This window comes from Enhydra lutris, unplaced genomic scaffold (genome assembly GCF_002288905.1).
Source record: "Enhydra lutris kenyoni isolate GAN:26980312 unplaced genomic scaffold, ASM228890v2 scaffoldscaffold46, whole genome shotgun sequence".
NCBI classification, from domain to species: domain Eukaryota; kingdom Metazoa; phylum Chordata; class Mammalia; order Carnivora; family Mustelidae; genus Enhydra; species Enhydra lutris.
The window spans coordinates 9,020,454-9,033,104 of NW_019154130.1; the positions used below are offsets into that span (position 1 = coordinate 9,020,454).

At 54.4% G+C, this 12,651-nt stretch overlaps 1 protein-coding gene across 1 annotated transcript in view; it reads left to right on the forward strand.

Moving 5' to 3' along the window:
• Positions 1 to 5,602: 5,602 nt before the first annotated feature.
• LOC111156423 (deltex E3 ubiquitin ligase 1) overlaps positions 5,603 to 12,651 on the forward strand; it is a 33,199-nt gene continuing 26,150 nt past the window's right edge. The window contains exon 1 of the mRNA XM_022517312.1: positions 5,603 to 6,533. Within this exon, the coding sequence (XP_022373020.1) occupies positions 6,275 to 6,533 (259 nt within the window). The 5' untranslated portion in view covers positions 5,603 to 6,274. The remainder of the gene's footprint in view (positions 6,534 to 12,651) is intronic.

Consider the following 12,651-nt stretch of genomic DNA (forward strand, 5'->3'; position numbering starts at 1 on the left):
ACCACCACCCTAAACTAAAACTAGAATTTTGATAATAATTACATCTGACCATACGTCCTCCCTCATCCCAGCATCACATCCTCCCCACCATAACCCTCACCAGCATTTATCCTTCTCTTGTTTCCTTTCTATAAGTTATTATTGCATTATGTATGTGCAATTTGAGTTGCGTTTAGCTTTATAACACATTTCTCTGATGGGACATTTCCCACGGACCATTCTGTGTCAGAGATCCATCTGTCCTGTGATGTGTGGCCATAGTCCCTTCCTTTGATGGCTGCATAATACTCCATTGTGAGAATGTATTCATCTGCTCTCCCATACGTGGGCATGTGGAGGTTTCTCCATTGTTGGCCACTGTAAAGAGAGGCCTTATGAATGTTGTGCCACGTGACGCATGTTGTAGACGAGCAAACGGTGCAAGGAGAATGCTGGGTCATGCTTACATTATGCACACGCTCAGCTTTAAAAGATTAAACCAGACTGCTTCCCAACATGGTTGCATGCTCACCAGCAATGCAAAGAGGTCTTTATTTCTCTCTGGAGCAGTTTTACACTTTATGATAGACATACCATGGGTTTTCTTTGTGTATTTGTTTACTATCTCTCTCCACCCCATTCCCATGTCAGCAAGGCAGGGATTTTTGTCCCTTTGTTCACCATTCTGTCTCCAGTGCCTAGAACAGCATCTGGCGCATAGTAGGTGTTCAATAAACATTTTCTTTTTTTTTTTTTTTAAGATTTTATTTATTTATTTGAAGGAGAATGAGTGAGAGAGAGCATGAGAGAGGAGAAGGTCAGAGGGAGAAGCAGACTCCCCAAGGAGCTGGGAGCCCGATGCGGGGCTCAATCCCAGGACCCTGAGATCATGACCTGAGCCGAAGGCAGAGGCTTTAACCCACTGAGCCACCCAGGCGCCCCCAATAAACATTTTCTGATTGAATTACCGATGGATGGCCAACACAAGACCTGAGTACCTTTGGATTATTATTATTATTCATTTCCTTCAGATACATGGATTCACCTCTCCATTTCAATGTCCCCAGTCTAGAGAAAGGACCTTTGGCCAAAACTACTGATGCCTGGAACCCCAGGCCACCTAAAAAAAAAAAAAAAATCAGAGTTTCTTTTCTTCTTTTTTTTTACATTTTATTTATGTATTTGACAGAGAGAGAGAGAGAGACAGAAAGAGAGGGAACACAAACAGGGGGAGTGAGAGAGGGAGAAACAGGCTTCCCGCCAAGCAAGGAGCCCGATGTGGGGCTGGATCCCAGGACCCCAGGCTGGATCCCAGGACCCCAGGATCATGACCTGAGCTGAAGGCAGACACTTAACAACTAAGCCACCCAGGCACCCCCCCCCCCAAAATCCGAGTTTCTGAGGGTGAAACTTCCCCTCCCATAACCCTCTATGGCCCTTCAGATAAAAATCCCCCAACCATGCCGGGACTTACAAGGCCCTACACAGTGACTGCTACTTCATCTTACCCCCTCTTGTCCCTGTTGCTCTAAAAAACACATTGCAACCCACCCACACTAAGTTCTTTCACACCCCTGGGCCTTTGCACCTCTGTGTCCTCTCTGCCCTGCCTCCCACCCCACTTAACCACATAAAGACTCTGAATCCTTCAGGCAGTAGCTGAAATGTCACGTCCTCTGAGAAGCCCTCCCTGGCTCCGAGACCTGGTAGGACCCCTGTGAGAGAGCCTCATGATACACTGCACTTCTCCTTTATGGCTCTTGTGAAATCTTAGGATCTCACTGGGCATGACACTTTGATGTCTCACCTTCGTACTAGACTCTGAGATGTGGGAGAGCAGGGACCAATTCTGTTTTGGCTATGCCTGCGTCTCAGCACATAGCCCTGTGGCTGGCACATAGGCAGGCCCTGTGCCAGCCACAGGGGTGAATATTTTGGAAGAGACGGATGGACAGATAGATGAGCGGATCGATGGACAGAGGGATAGGTGGATAGGAGGATAGAAAGAAGGAAGAGAAGGAGGGAGGGAACGAGGGAATGAGGGGAGAATACTTACACGGATAGCTGTATAAATGATGGAGGGATAGAGGGGTGGTGGGGAGATGGACTGATGGATGAACGGATGAATAAATGATGGAAAGAATTAAAAACTGAGTTGATCTCTTCCTGCCACCTTCCCATGGTGCCATAATGCCCATGAACGAATGAATCAGGCTCCTGGCTGATGTTCTCAAGAGCACCAACAATGCTAAGAAAAAAGGCAAACTACAAGTTCCTTTCTGTTCTGCTCCCTGGTTCCTAACTGCAATGGTGAAGTGTGGTTATGCAGGAGAATTTGCAATCCTTGTTATCACAGAACGAGGACATCGCTGTGAACCTCGCATGCGGGTTAACTCAGCGCGATCAGCCTGAAATGTGATGTGTAACTCAAAGACCCAGAAAAGGGGCAGAATCATTGTGCTGACAATCTCAGCTAGTATCGTAGCCACGAGGAAGCAAGATGAAAACACACAGAAGAGAAAATCCAGGGATTCTTTTTCTAGGGATGTAACCCATACATGCAGACTTTTTTAATAAAAGCGTTCGTGGTTGCTTTTGTTCTGTTGGCTTCTCCACTGGGGTCTGAGCCATCTCAGTGGATGGTTGGCTCCTTAAAGGCCAAATTCCTTTCCCCTCCTTGAAACCCCTTTCTCCCACGGTTGGCCGGGATCCAGGCTTTTGCACTTTCAGATTTTCCACAGCCCAGTGGAGAGGGGCCACTGCACCAGATCCTCAGCTGGATGTCATTCATTAGTCGCTCAACAAACACAGAGGCAACATGGTCCTGTGGGAGTTGCAAAAGGGTTTGAGCTTCAAACCCCAACTTTGCTACTTACTCCCTGTGGGAACTTGGGCAAATGACTTACCTTCTTGAGCTTTGGGAGGTGTTTGTTTGTTTTTTTTGTTTTGTTTTGTTTTTTTTGTTTTTTTGGGTTTTTTTCCCCGTCTGTAGAATGAGCACAATATTCCCCACCTTTTGGGGGCAATTGTAAAGAGTAATATTATGTAAGTGCCTGGCACACAACAATGATAACCACACCACACAAGACAGATAAAACACAGCTCCTCATCTCATGGGTATTTCACTCCAGCAGGGACAACATGGAAGTGCCTAATTGTGATACAGGCTGTCACATCAAGGTATGGGCAAAGGAACGTACAGGAAGATGGGAATGAGTTCACGGAAGGCTTCCTGGAGGAAGTGAGACTGAGTCAGAACTTAAATAGCATTATACAGTCCAGAGTCACGGGTTCTTCTTTCTAACTTGCTGCTAAATTTCCATGTGACCTTGAGAGAGTCATTTCCCCAGACTGGGGTCCCCAGATCCCCTTCTGTAACAGAAGGTTCACAAGCATTAGCCCTGAATCTTTTGAGTCACAGGCTCTTTTGAGAAGAATCTCTGAAAGCCGGAGAGTCCTTCTCAGAAAAATGCACAGACATGTAAGTGTGTCTGTAATGGGGGAGGGGGCCCTCATGGACCCCGTAAAGCCACCCTAGACTGACTCCGAGGGTTCAGGGATCCTGTTGGATCGATACCACTGCAGAGCTGGCCCCGTCCTCACACAGAGCCTCTCTCTTTAGTCTGTGGCAGGCACAAGCAAGCAGAATCATTGGTTCAATCTGGGAAAGCCCATCAGGCACTGGGCTGCAGGACAGAGCGGGGGGCCTGGGGCTGGGGAAGTCACTCCAGCTGGCTGGGGAACCAGAGTTTGGTTCTGGGAAAGCGCCCCTGACCAGTCCTCCCCTGACCTCACCTAGTTTATCAACATCTGCCCTGGGGAGGAAGAGGAACGTGGGCCACTCTGGGCAGGCTCCCAAACAGGCCGCTGACCCCCATCTGTCGCCCAGGCTGGAGTTCCCGGACGCATCCTTCATCTTTCCTAATCTAAACACCCACAGGCCTCGGGTGGTCCATCCCCCTCCCAGCTAATGTTTGTGCTCAGCTGCGTCCAGCCTGCCAGAGGAAGGAGAGCTGGCCATCCCATTAACACTGGAGCTGCTGCCATCACCTGCCTCCCTCTCCATCCAGCCCACCCTCACCCAGCATTTAGTAAGCATCTATTGTTTGCAAGCGTCTGTGAATGAGATGGTGGAGGTTCTCACCTTACCTTCCTCCAAAGTCTCTGTCCCATGGGCTAGGTCACCTAAACTCCCCTCAGGGGGCAAGATGCTATAGCTATCCCACTCCCCAGGGGTGCTTTGGGGAAGCAGGCTCTGAGCTGCCTAATTAATTCCGTGCTGGGAGGAGAACCAGCTCCAGGTTGGTGTCTGGGCACTGCTCAAACCTGCTGTGTGATCCTGGCAGTTTCTTACCCTCTCTGGTCCTCAGTCTTCCCCTGTTTCATGATCCCATTTGGCTCTGAAATGGGCCTTGCTAGCCCCTTGCCACTCCCCTCTCCCAGAATAGTGGAAGGAGAAGAGAAAGCTACCCTCGAGTGCTCTCAGATCTTCCTTTGGGCAGTCTCTGGATCATAATCATTCATTCAAGCATTTATTGAGCACCTATTGGGTTCCAGGCCCTGGGACTGGGCAGCTGGAATGTGAAGACGACTACGATTCAAGCAGGCGACCCACAGACACCTCACTCCAAGCCTGGCTTCCTGCATGGGGTCAGGAGACCTCCGGGGTCCCAGATGGGCCTAGCCGAGGATTTGGGGCATCCCGGGGACTCGCGTGTCAGCGCCGGCGGCGCTTCGGGGCCCGGTCTGTCTCCTCCCCTTCCTCCTTCTCCGCCCCCTCCACCGCCCCTCCCCGGAGCGCGGCCGCGGCCGCCTCCCACCCGCGGGATCCCGGCTTCCAGAGCCGGCGCGTGCGTCCGTCGGTCGGCGGGGCAGTCTGTCCGCGCGCGGAAAGCCCAGCGCCCCGGCGTGCGGTGGCTGCGGGGCGTGGAAGGGAAAGGGCGCGGAGGCGGGACCGCGGTTCCCTCCCACTCCGGGGGGAGCCCAGGAGGCGGCGGTGCTGAAGCGGCGGCGGAGCAGGAGGCAGCACAGCGGAGAAGGCGGTGAGAGCGCGGGGTGCTTAGGGACCCCACCCCCGGCTCCTGCAGGGGGCCGGCGCGCGCAGGGGAAAGGTCTTGGCTGGGGAAGGGGGGCTGGTACTCCCAGGGCGGGAGGCAGCGACGTTCCAGCTCCCGGCTTCGCCTGCTCGGTGACGCGACCCCCGAGGGGCCCTGGGCCGCGCCTGCAGCGCCGCGCATCCTCGCACATCCCCGCGCATATCCGCGCATCCCCGTGCACCCTGCATCCCGGCCGGGCGCGGGCCCCGGGGGAGGGGAGCGCTCGGGGAGCTGAGGAGGGGGCGCCGCAGGCGAGGAGCCCCGGAAAATCGCGCCCCCGGCCCCAGTTCTCAGTTCAGGCCTGCCCCAAGGGAACATGGGCAGCGACCCCCTTAAGCCCCCCTCGCCGGTCCCCCCATCGGTTCCCCATTGTTCTCAGCCGATCCCTCTCCCGGGAAGGGGGAGGGGGTGCTGCGCTCTCCTCTTAAAGGGCCCTCTCCCCTTCTTGTCTCCCGGCAGGTCGCGAGCACGAGTGGGGTGGGGCGTGCCCACGGGCCCCCGCCCCCCTCGTCCCCCCCGCCCAGCTCCGGAGCCGCAGCCCGGCCGGCGGGCCAGGGGTACGCGGCGCACCCTCCCCCGTGCGTTCTTCAGCCACCCAGGCCTACCAGGACGCCGTGTGGAGAAGGAACCAGGGGGACTGTGACGCCCCCCTTCAGCAGGAGCCGTCGGAGGGGCGGACCCAAGACCAGGCGAGCAGCCCCACTGGAGCCAGGCGCAGGGTCTGGGACGCAGTTGGGAGCTCAGAGGGCCGGCTGGGCGCCGCAGAGGCGGCAGCAGGCTGGCCCCGGCCTCCTGGGTGACAGGCCTTGCGTGGCCGGCTGGGAAGAAGTGACCAGAGACCAGCAGGGAAGAGACTGGACCTAGAGCAGGGGCGGCTGCCTCACTCCCTTTCCTGAGCGGAGGGAGCCAAGGAATCTAGAGCAGCGTTTCCCCCATCACAAAAAAAAGACACTTGCTTTCCGGAGCAGCACCTTTATGAGACAGCGCTGGGGGAAGGGGTCCTTGGAGCCTGGAGCAGCACCCTGCACGCCTTTCACTGAGGCCTCTGGGCCTCAGAGAGGACCCCGAGGTAGAAAGGAGACCAGTTGGCTCTTGCTACCCACCCTGGGGAGAGAGGAAGTTCCCTGCCTGCCCCCAGGCCCAGGAGAAGCTGGGCCTGTCCTAGGGGGGTCCTGGCCCCTGAGGCTGCAGCAGCGGCCATGTCCAGGCCAGGCCAAGGTGTGATGCTGCCGGGGAGCGGGCTGGGGTTCCCACCGCAGAACGTGGCCCGGGTGGTGGTGTGGGAGTGGCTAAATGAGCACAGCCGCTGGCGGCCTTACACGGCCACCGTGTGCCACCACATCGAGAATGTGCTCAAGGAGGACGCCCGCGGTTCCGTGGTCCTGGGGCAGGTGGACGCCCAGCTGGTGCCCTACATCATTGACCTGCAGTCCATGCACCAGTTTCGCCAGGACACAGGTGAGCAGACTTGCCCCCACCCCTCCCCACCTCGCCCCTCCCCACCCCTCCTGCCAGGCTGAGACTGAGCCCTCACCTGCCCACACCAATGTCACCACCCTTCATGGTGGGATGCTGGAATCCCCACAGCATCCCTGAGTCGGGGAGACAGGGACTGCAGGAAGGCTGGTCTGCTGATCCGAAAAAGGGACAGCCTAGCCTCGTCCAGCAGAAGACTTGGGCTCCAGTCCGGCCCTTGTATAAGTTGTAGGGCCTTGGGCGAGTCACATCAGGTCTCTTAGCCTCAGCTTCCTTATCTGTAAAATCGGGGAATCAGTGTCTCTCACTGCTGTGGGACAATTAAATAAAATTGTGCTCACTGAGCACAGGACCTAGAAAAGCCTTAGCACCCAGGAAGAGAGCTTTCCAAGCACTTCCTCATTTGATTCTTTTCCAGCAGTCACAGACACGAAGTCTTATGATCGTATAATTATTACAGTCATTATTAGTCCCATTCTACAGATAAAAAAACTGAGTCTCGCAGCAACTGAGTGATTTAAACTCAGAGCAGAGATTTAAGCCCAGGCAATTGAATTCCAGAGCCAGTGCTCTTGACTGGTTTCCTGCACTGGTTCCACGTGTTGGCGGTATTGGGACAGTGTTTGGTGGGGGGGGATGTGGTGGGGGTGCTGATGGTGGGGGTGGTGTGGCAATGATGGGGATAGTGTTGGTGGTGTTGCCAAAGGTAGTGTTGACCATGGAATTGTTGGTGGTGGCATTGATGGTTGTGTCGGGAGTTGTCTTGGGGGGCATTGTGATGGGGCAGTAATGATGGAGAGAGTGAGGTTGGTGGCAGTCTTGGCGGCTGTGTGATAGGTAGATGATGGTGATAAAGATGGTGAGGTCCACGCTCAGCATTCTTGTTCTGGAAACGTGCCATCCCTGTGGAGATCTCTCTGAGTCATTGTGGCTTGGTGGTCTCTGACAAGCTTGGTAGGCAGTGGGGGACAGTGAGTGCCTGCCTCAAGGAAGCTGCCACAGAATCCTTGGCATGTTCGGCCCCAAGGACCAGTGATGGAGGTTTGGGGGGAGTCCCTGTTAATCCCTGGTTGGTAGAACTGCGCATAACAGCCTTGGAAGTAGTAGGACACTTCCCTGTTCTCTAGAGCCATCTAGTATGGTTGCCATCAACTACATGTGGCTATTTAAATTCACATCGATTAAAATTGAACTTTAAAATTCAGTCCCACAGTCCCCCACTCCCATTTCAAGTGCTTAACAGCCACACATGTCTCATGGCTACTATATTGGACACCATAGATTCAGAACATTGCCATTACCACAGAAAGTTCTAGTGGATAGCTATACTCTAGGACATTGCTTGGTGTTTACAGAGTGATCACCAAGTATAGAAGCACAGATGAATTCATAATACATGATTTTAGTTCATCTGTTGCCATAACTCCAGGCACTGACGGCAGTCACTGGTGGTACCAGGCATCCATTCATACTATCATACAGTCATTTATTGATCTCGCTGTGTGGCAGACCCTGTGCTAAGCACTAGGGAAAAAATGCATGGAGCAAGACAGAGAGAGTGCTGAGTAGAGGTTCACTGGAGGACCTACACTAGAGGACTTATGCTGGAGGTCCCAGGGAGCAAGCAAACACAAAATGCACAGATAATCAGTTGCGGGCCTGAGAACATGAAATAATCCTGGGGGAAGGGTGGTGATGGAAGGTTAAGCTGAGGAAGTGATGTTTGAACAGGAATCTGAAGAATGAGGGAAGGGAGCAGTGTTCCAGGCAGAGGGAACAGCCAGTGCAAAGGCCCTGTGGTAGGAAGGAGCAGCATACATTCAAATCCACTGTGTGTAGAGTGCGGCGAATGAGAAGGCGGTGCGAGATGGGGTTGGAGCACAGCCTGGACAGCCATGAAAAGGGCTTTGAATTTTCTCTAGACAGTAGAGAAAATCGCCATTGAACCCTCCTGCCCATTCTTCCACGGAGGCACTGAGTCCCTGATAGAGAACTGAGAAATGCTAGGCATCCCCTGCCCTATTCACCCTGTTTATCCCCAAACCCTCTCTGGTGCAGGGCAATGGTTAGACATCAGGAGGAGGTGGGTTTTCTCTTTGGTTTGATGTTTGGCTTCTGCAGGTTCAGAACTAGCACTGGGTGTGGAAATTTTCCATGGTCTGGCTTGGAGGGTGACCCTGAGTGGCCGGGATAGCCACCTCCCCACCCCCAAGGCTGTCACGTTGACCGCTCGGTGTCTGATCCCCTGTTTCGGGCCCCTTTTCTATACCCAGCACACCCACTTGGGCCCCTAGCTACCCAGACTGCCTCCATTCCCCACTTCGGCAGTCCCCTTACTCTCTTGGTGGCACCCCTTTTATGGTTCAACCTCACTGAATCTCTCAGAAGTTCAGCTTCATTTACTTCCCTGCACCTCCTCCCCAGAGCTGCTCAACCACACCTGCCCCCTGTTTGCCGGAAAAGGGAAAAAAACCACTTATCCCTCAACAGGCTGCTGGGAGGCTGCCAAGACCCCCCAGCGAGGGAGGAAGGCCTGGAAATCTATGGGGTGGAGGGTGGGGCACCTTGGTTGGGGAAAACTGTTGGAGGGAGGGGCTCAATGCCTCCCCACCAGACCCGTTATCATGTGCCCCCTGCTCCTCCCAGAAGTAAGACAATGGCAAGAAAGGACATCTTGTTCTCACTGGTAATGGTCCAGGAGAGACCCTCAAGCAGGTGTCCTTAGCTCTCCTTGCCTCAGTGTCCACATTTATGAAATGAGCAAGAGTATCACCTTGCTAGCAGGGTTGTTGGGTAATGGAGAGAACCAAGCCTGTTATTTTATCTCACAAACATTGATCACCCACCATGAGCCTAGCATGTACTAAACACTACAGATGAGCAAGAAATGGGTAGGAAAGGCTCAGTCTTGAAGACTATGATTTTGTCTCTTTTTCTTTCTGTCACACACACACACACACACACACACACACACACACACACACAGAACCATATAAAGTTAGGAAACCGAAAGCTCTCACATATATACTGAAATGAACACAGCTCCTATCTAGATTTTCTAATTGCAAAATTCTTGATAAGTTCACTGAAGCTGAATTTGAACTTGGTTTGGGGGGAGGTAGCATGGAGCCCCAGCTTTGCTAGTACCCTAACGCTAGAACTGAGCTGACAGACTTTCTGATTAGGTCAGATAGTAACTATCTTCACCTTTGTGGGCCATACGGTCCCTGTTGTAAGTGCTCACATCTGCCGTTGTGGTACAAAAGCAGCCATAGATGGGAAGTGAGTGAACAACTGGGCTGTGTTCTAATAAAACGAGTTGTGGACGCTGAAATTTGAATTTGTAGGATTTTCACAAGTCATGAAATAGTCTTTGTTTTCCAACTATTTAAAAATGTGAAAACCACTCTCAGCTCATGAACTGTGCAAAGGCTTGCCGGGGGAGAATTTGGCCAGCAGGCTCCAGTTCACTGACCCCTGCTCTCTCGTGTTCTTGACCTGCCCCTGGGGTAACACAGGGGCACCCCCCCTCGCTCCCTGCCCCCCGAAGACACAGCATATACCGAACTCCACATCTCGTGGTGGGTGCCGTGGTGCACACGCGTGTGCCTACAAACGCACAGCACCAACCCACTTGGATGCCACTGACGCAGGAATGCCCTGTGTGTGTGCGTGTGTGTGTCATGCATCCGGCGGAAGGAAACCCGGGTGTCAGGCTCGGCCCACGGGAGAGAGGCCAGGCCAGGTCCCACGGGGGCTTCTGTTTGTTCAGCCGGTGCCTGCTCACCTCTTCCCTGCTGGGCTGTTTTCATCACTCCCCATGGGAGGTGAGGTTCTCTTTGAAGCTCTGCAGGTCCACAGTGCAGGGGGAAGGCTGTGACCCTGGGCCACGTGATGTTAGATCCCTCACACTGGGGTCCCAGGCACAGGCCTGAGAGGGAGAGCCGGGGTAGGCAAGGGATAAGGCAGAGGCGTGTCCTCTGCAGTACTATGATCTTCTCGCTGTTTCCCTCACACTTTCCTCATTCTTCCTTGGTCTTGAGCTGCCCCTACCATGGGCAAATCAAGAGTCATGAATGGGAAATGCAGGTCAATGGGTTTGCCCAGGTGGGCGCAGCAGGTGGGGACAGAGGTGTCTCCAAGGGTCGGCGGTCTTGGGGACAGGGGCTGGCTCCCACTAGCGGTGGGGAACCGCTATCTGCCTCCCTTGTGAGGCCACAACTTCTCTGAAGGTCATTGTCCTCTACCCTGCCGTTGGGTGGTGGCTTCTGAGGGCGTCACCCAGACCCCGGATTTTCCATGTGCTCCCCACAGCCGAACAGCGATGTGACTTAGCCACCTCCCAGGCAACTCCCACATTCCTCTCTGAACTCACATGGTTGGGATGGGATGGGCCACCTTTCTGACAGATTGGTGTCTCCCATTCTCCTCTCCCTTGCTAGGGGGGCTTATGGCAGCCTTCTTCTCACTCTGAGGATGGGACAGCTGAGGCTGGGGAGGTCAGGCCGGGGACCATCCAGAGCTGCTGTCCCGAGGCTTGAAGCTTGGCTGCACCAGCACTTCCAGACCTTAGGGCTGGAGCAATAGGGGCGGCTGGTTTCAGTTTCCTGAGCCTACATCATTCACTCCCCGGGGAGCTTGGGCTCCTTCAGCCCTGGTCACTGCCCTTATGGGAATGTCCTGTCTGAGGACATGCTTAGGCTGTTGGAAACCAGAGGGGCCACCCAGAGAGGGGAGCGGCCATCACCAGGGGAAGCACTGCAAGAATTTAAACTCCTGGGCAATCTGTTGTTACAGATGGAGAGACTGGGGCCAGAGAGAGTGAGTGACTTGCCCACAGTCACACAGCCATTCAGCCCCAAGCTGGAATCCAGGCCACTCAGACAGGTCTCAGGGATGGAGAACAAGGGCTGAGAGGGTCCCCTCCCCCTTCTCCCTTGAGAGCTCTGTTGGGACTTCTTGTCAGGGTCCAGTCCAAGGCAGGAGTGGCCTGGGCAACGCCAGAGGCCTCCGGGACCAGCTCCCTAGTTACAGGACCCCTGGACCCTCTCCCAGCCGAGCTGGGAGACTCCAGCAGCTGGGCTTGACAGGGGAGGCAAGAAGGACGCTGTGTGTTTGGGCGGGGAGTGGGGGCAGGGAGGGGTCCATCCCATGGTGGCAGCAGGTCCAATGAATGGAAATCCATTCACACAGTTGTCTCCCAGCACTACCTGCTACAAGGCCTCCATTTCCACCACCACAGACTGCCCTTTTAGCCTCCAGGTGCTTTTCTGGCTCCAGGAGACTCTTCTGATAACATAAACTCATTTTCACTTTTATCTAACAGTTCAGTGGTGCCTGGTCAGTGACAGGCTCTGGGCTGGGTCCTGGGGACACCGAGAGAGGGACAGCACCCTTGCCAGAGTGATTTCAGAGTCTGGTGAAGGCCAAGGCAGATCAATAGCATGGGAACTGCACTTGAACCCTCTGACTCAGACATGGAGCTGAATTCAGCTTGGTCCTTTGCTGGCTGTGTGACGGTGAGCACACCCCCTAACTTCTGGTAGCCTCCGTTCCCGCCTTGGTAAAGGGACAATGACAACAGTCCCTCCCGAGAGGGCTGTCATGAGGATTAAATGAGATAATATAGGTGAAAGCACAAAGAATATTACTTTGCCCATAGTTATCCCTCATGCTCAAGTAGGAAAAGGATTGAAACGCTCCACAGACGAGGTGCAGGTTGCCTTCTGCCGGGTAATGTGGGCAGCGTAAGCCTGGGGACTCTGAAAGGGAGGACTTCCTTGAGGACCAGACCTCCACGAGTGGGTACAGTTTGAGGAACACTTCCAGGGGGCAGAAGCAGCATCGTTGAGGTCCTGGAGGAGATCTCAGGCCCAGGTGGAAGAAGGAGGTTGTGACACAAGAGGGGAGGGGGTAAGGGAGGCTTCTTGGGTCCCACTGGGTGTCACAGGGCTGCCAGCTGCTGCCCGTTAGCAGGCAGGCCCCAGGGGACCCAGCGCCGAGCTGCAGGACCAGCCTCGTTAATCACGGACCCTTGGAAGCCAGAGCTGATGCAGGCTGGGGGTGGGGGTCTGACGCAGGCACATCCTTACAATCCACT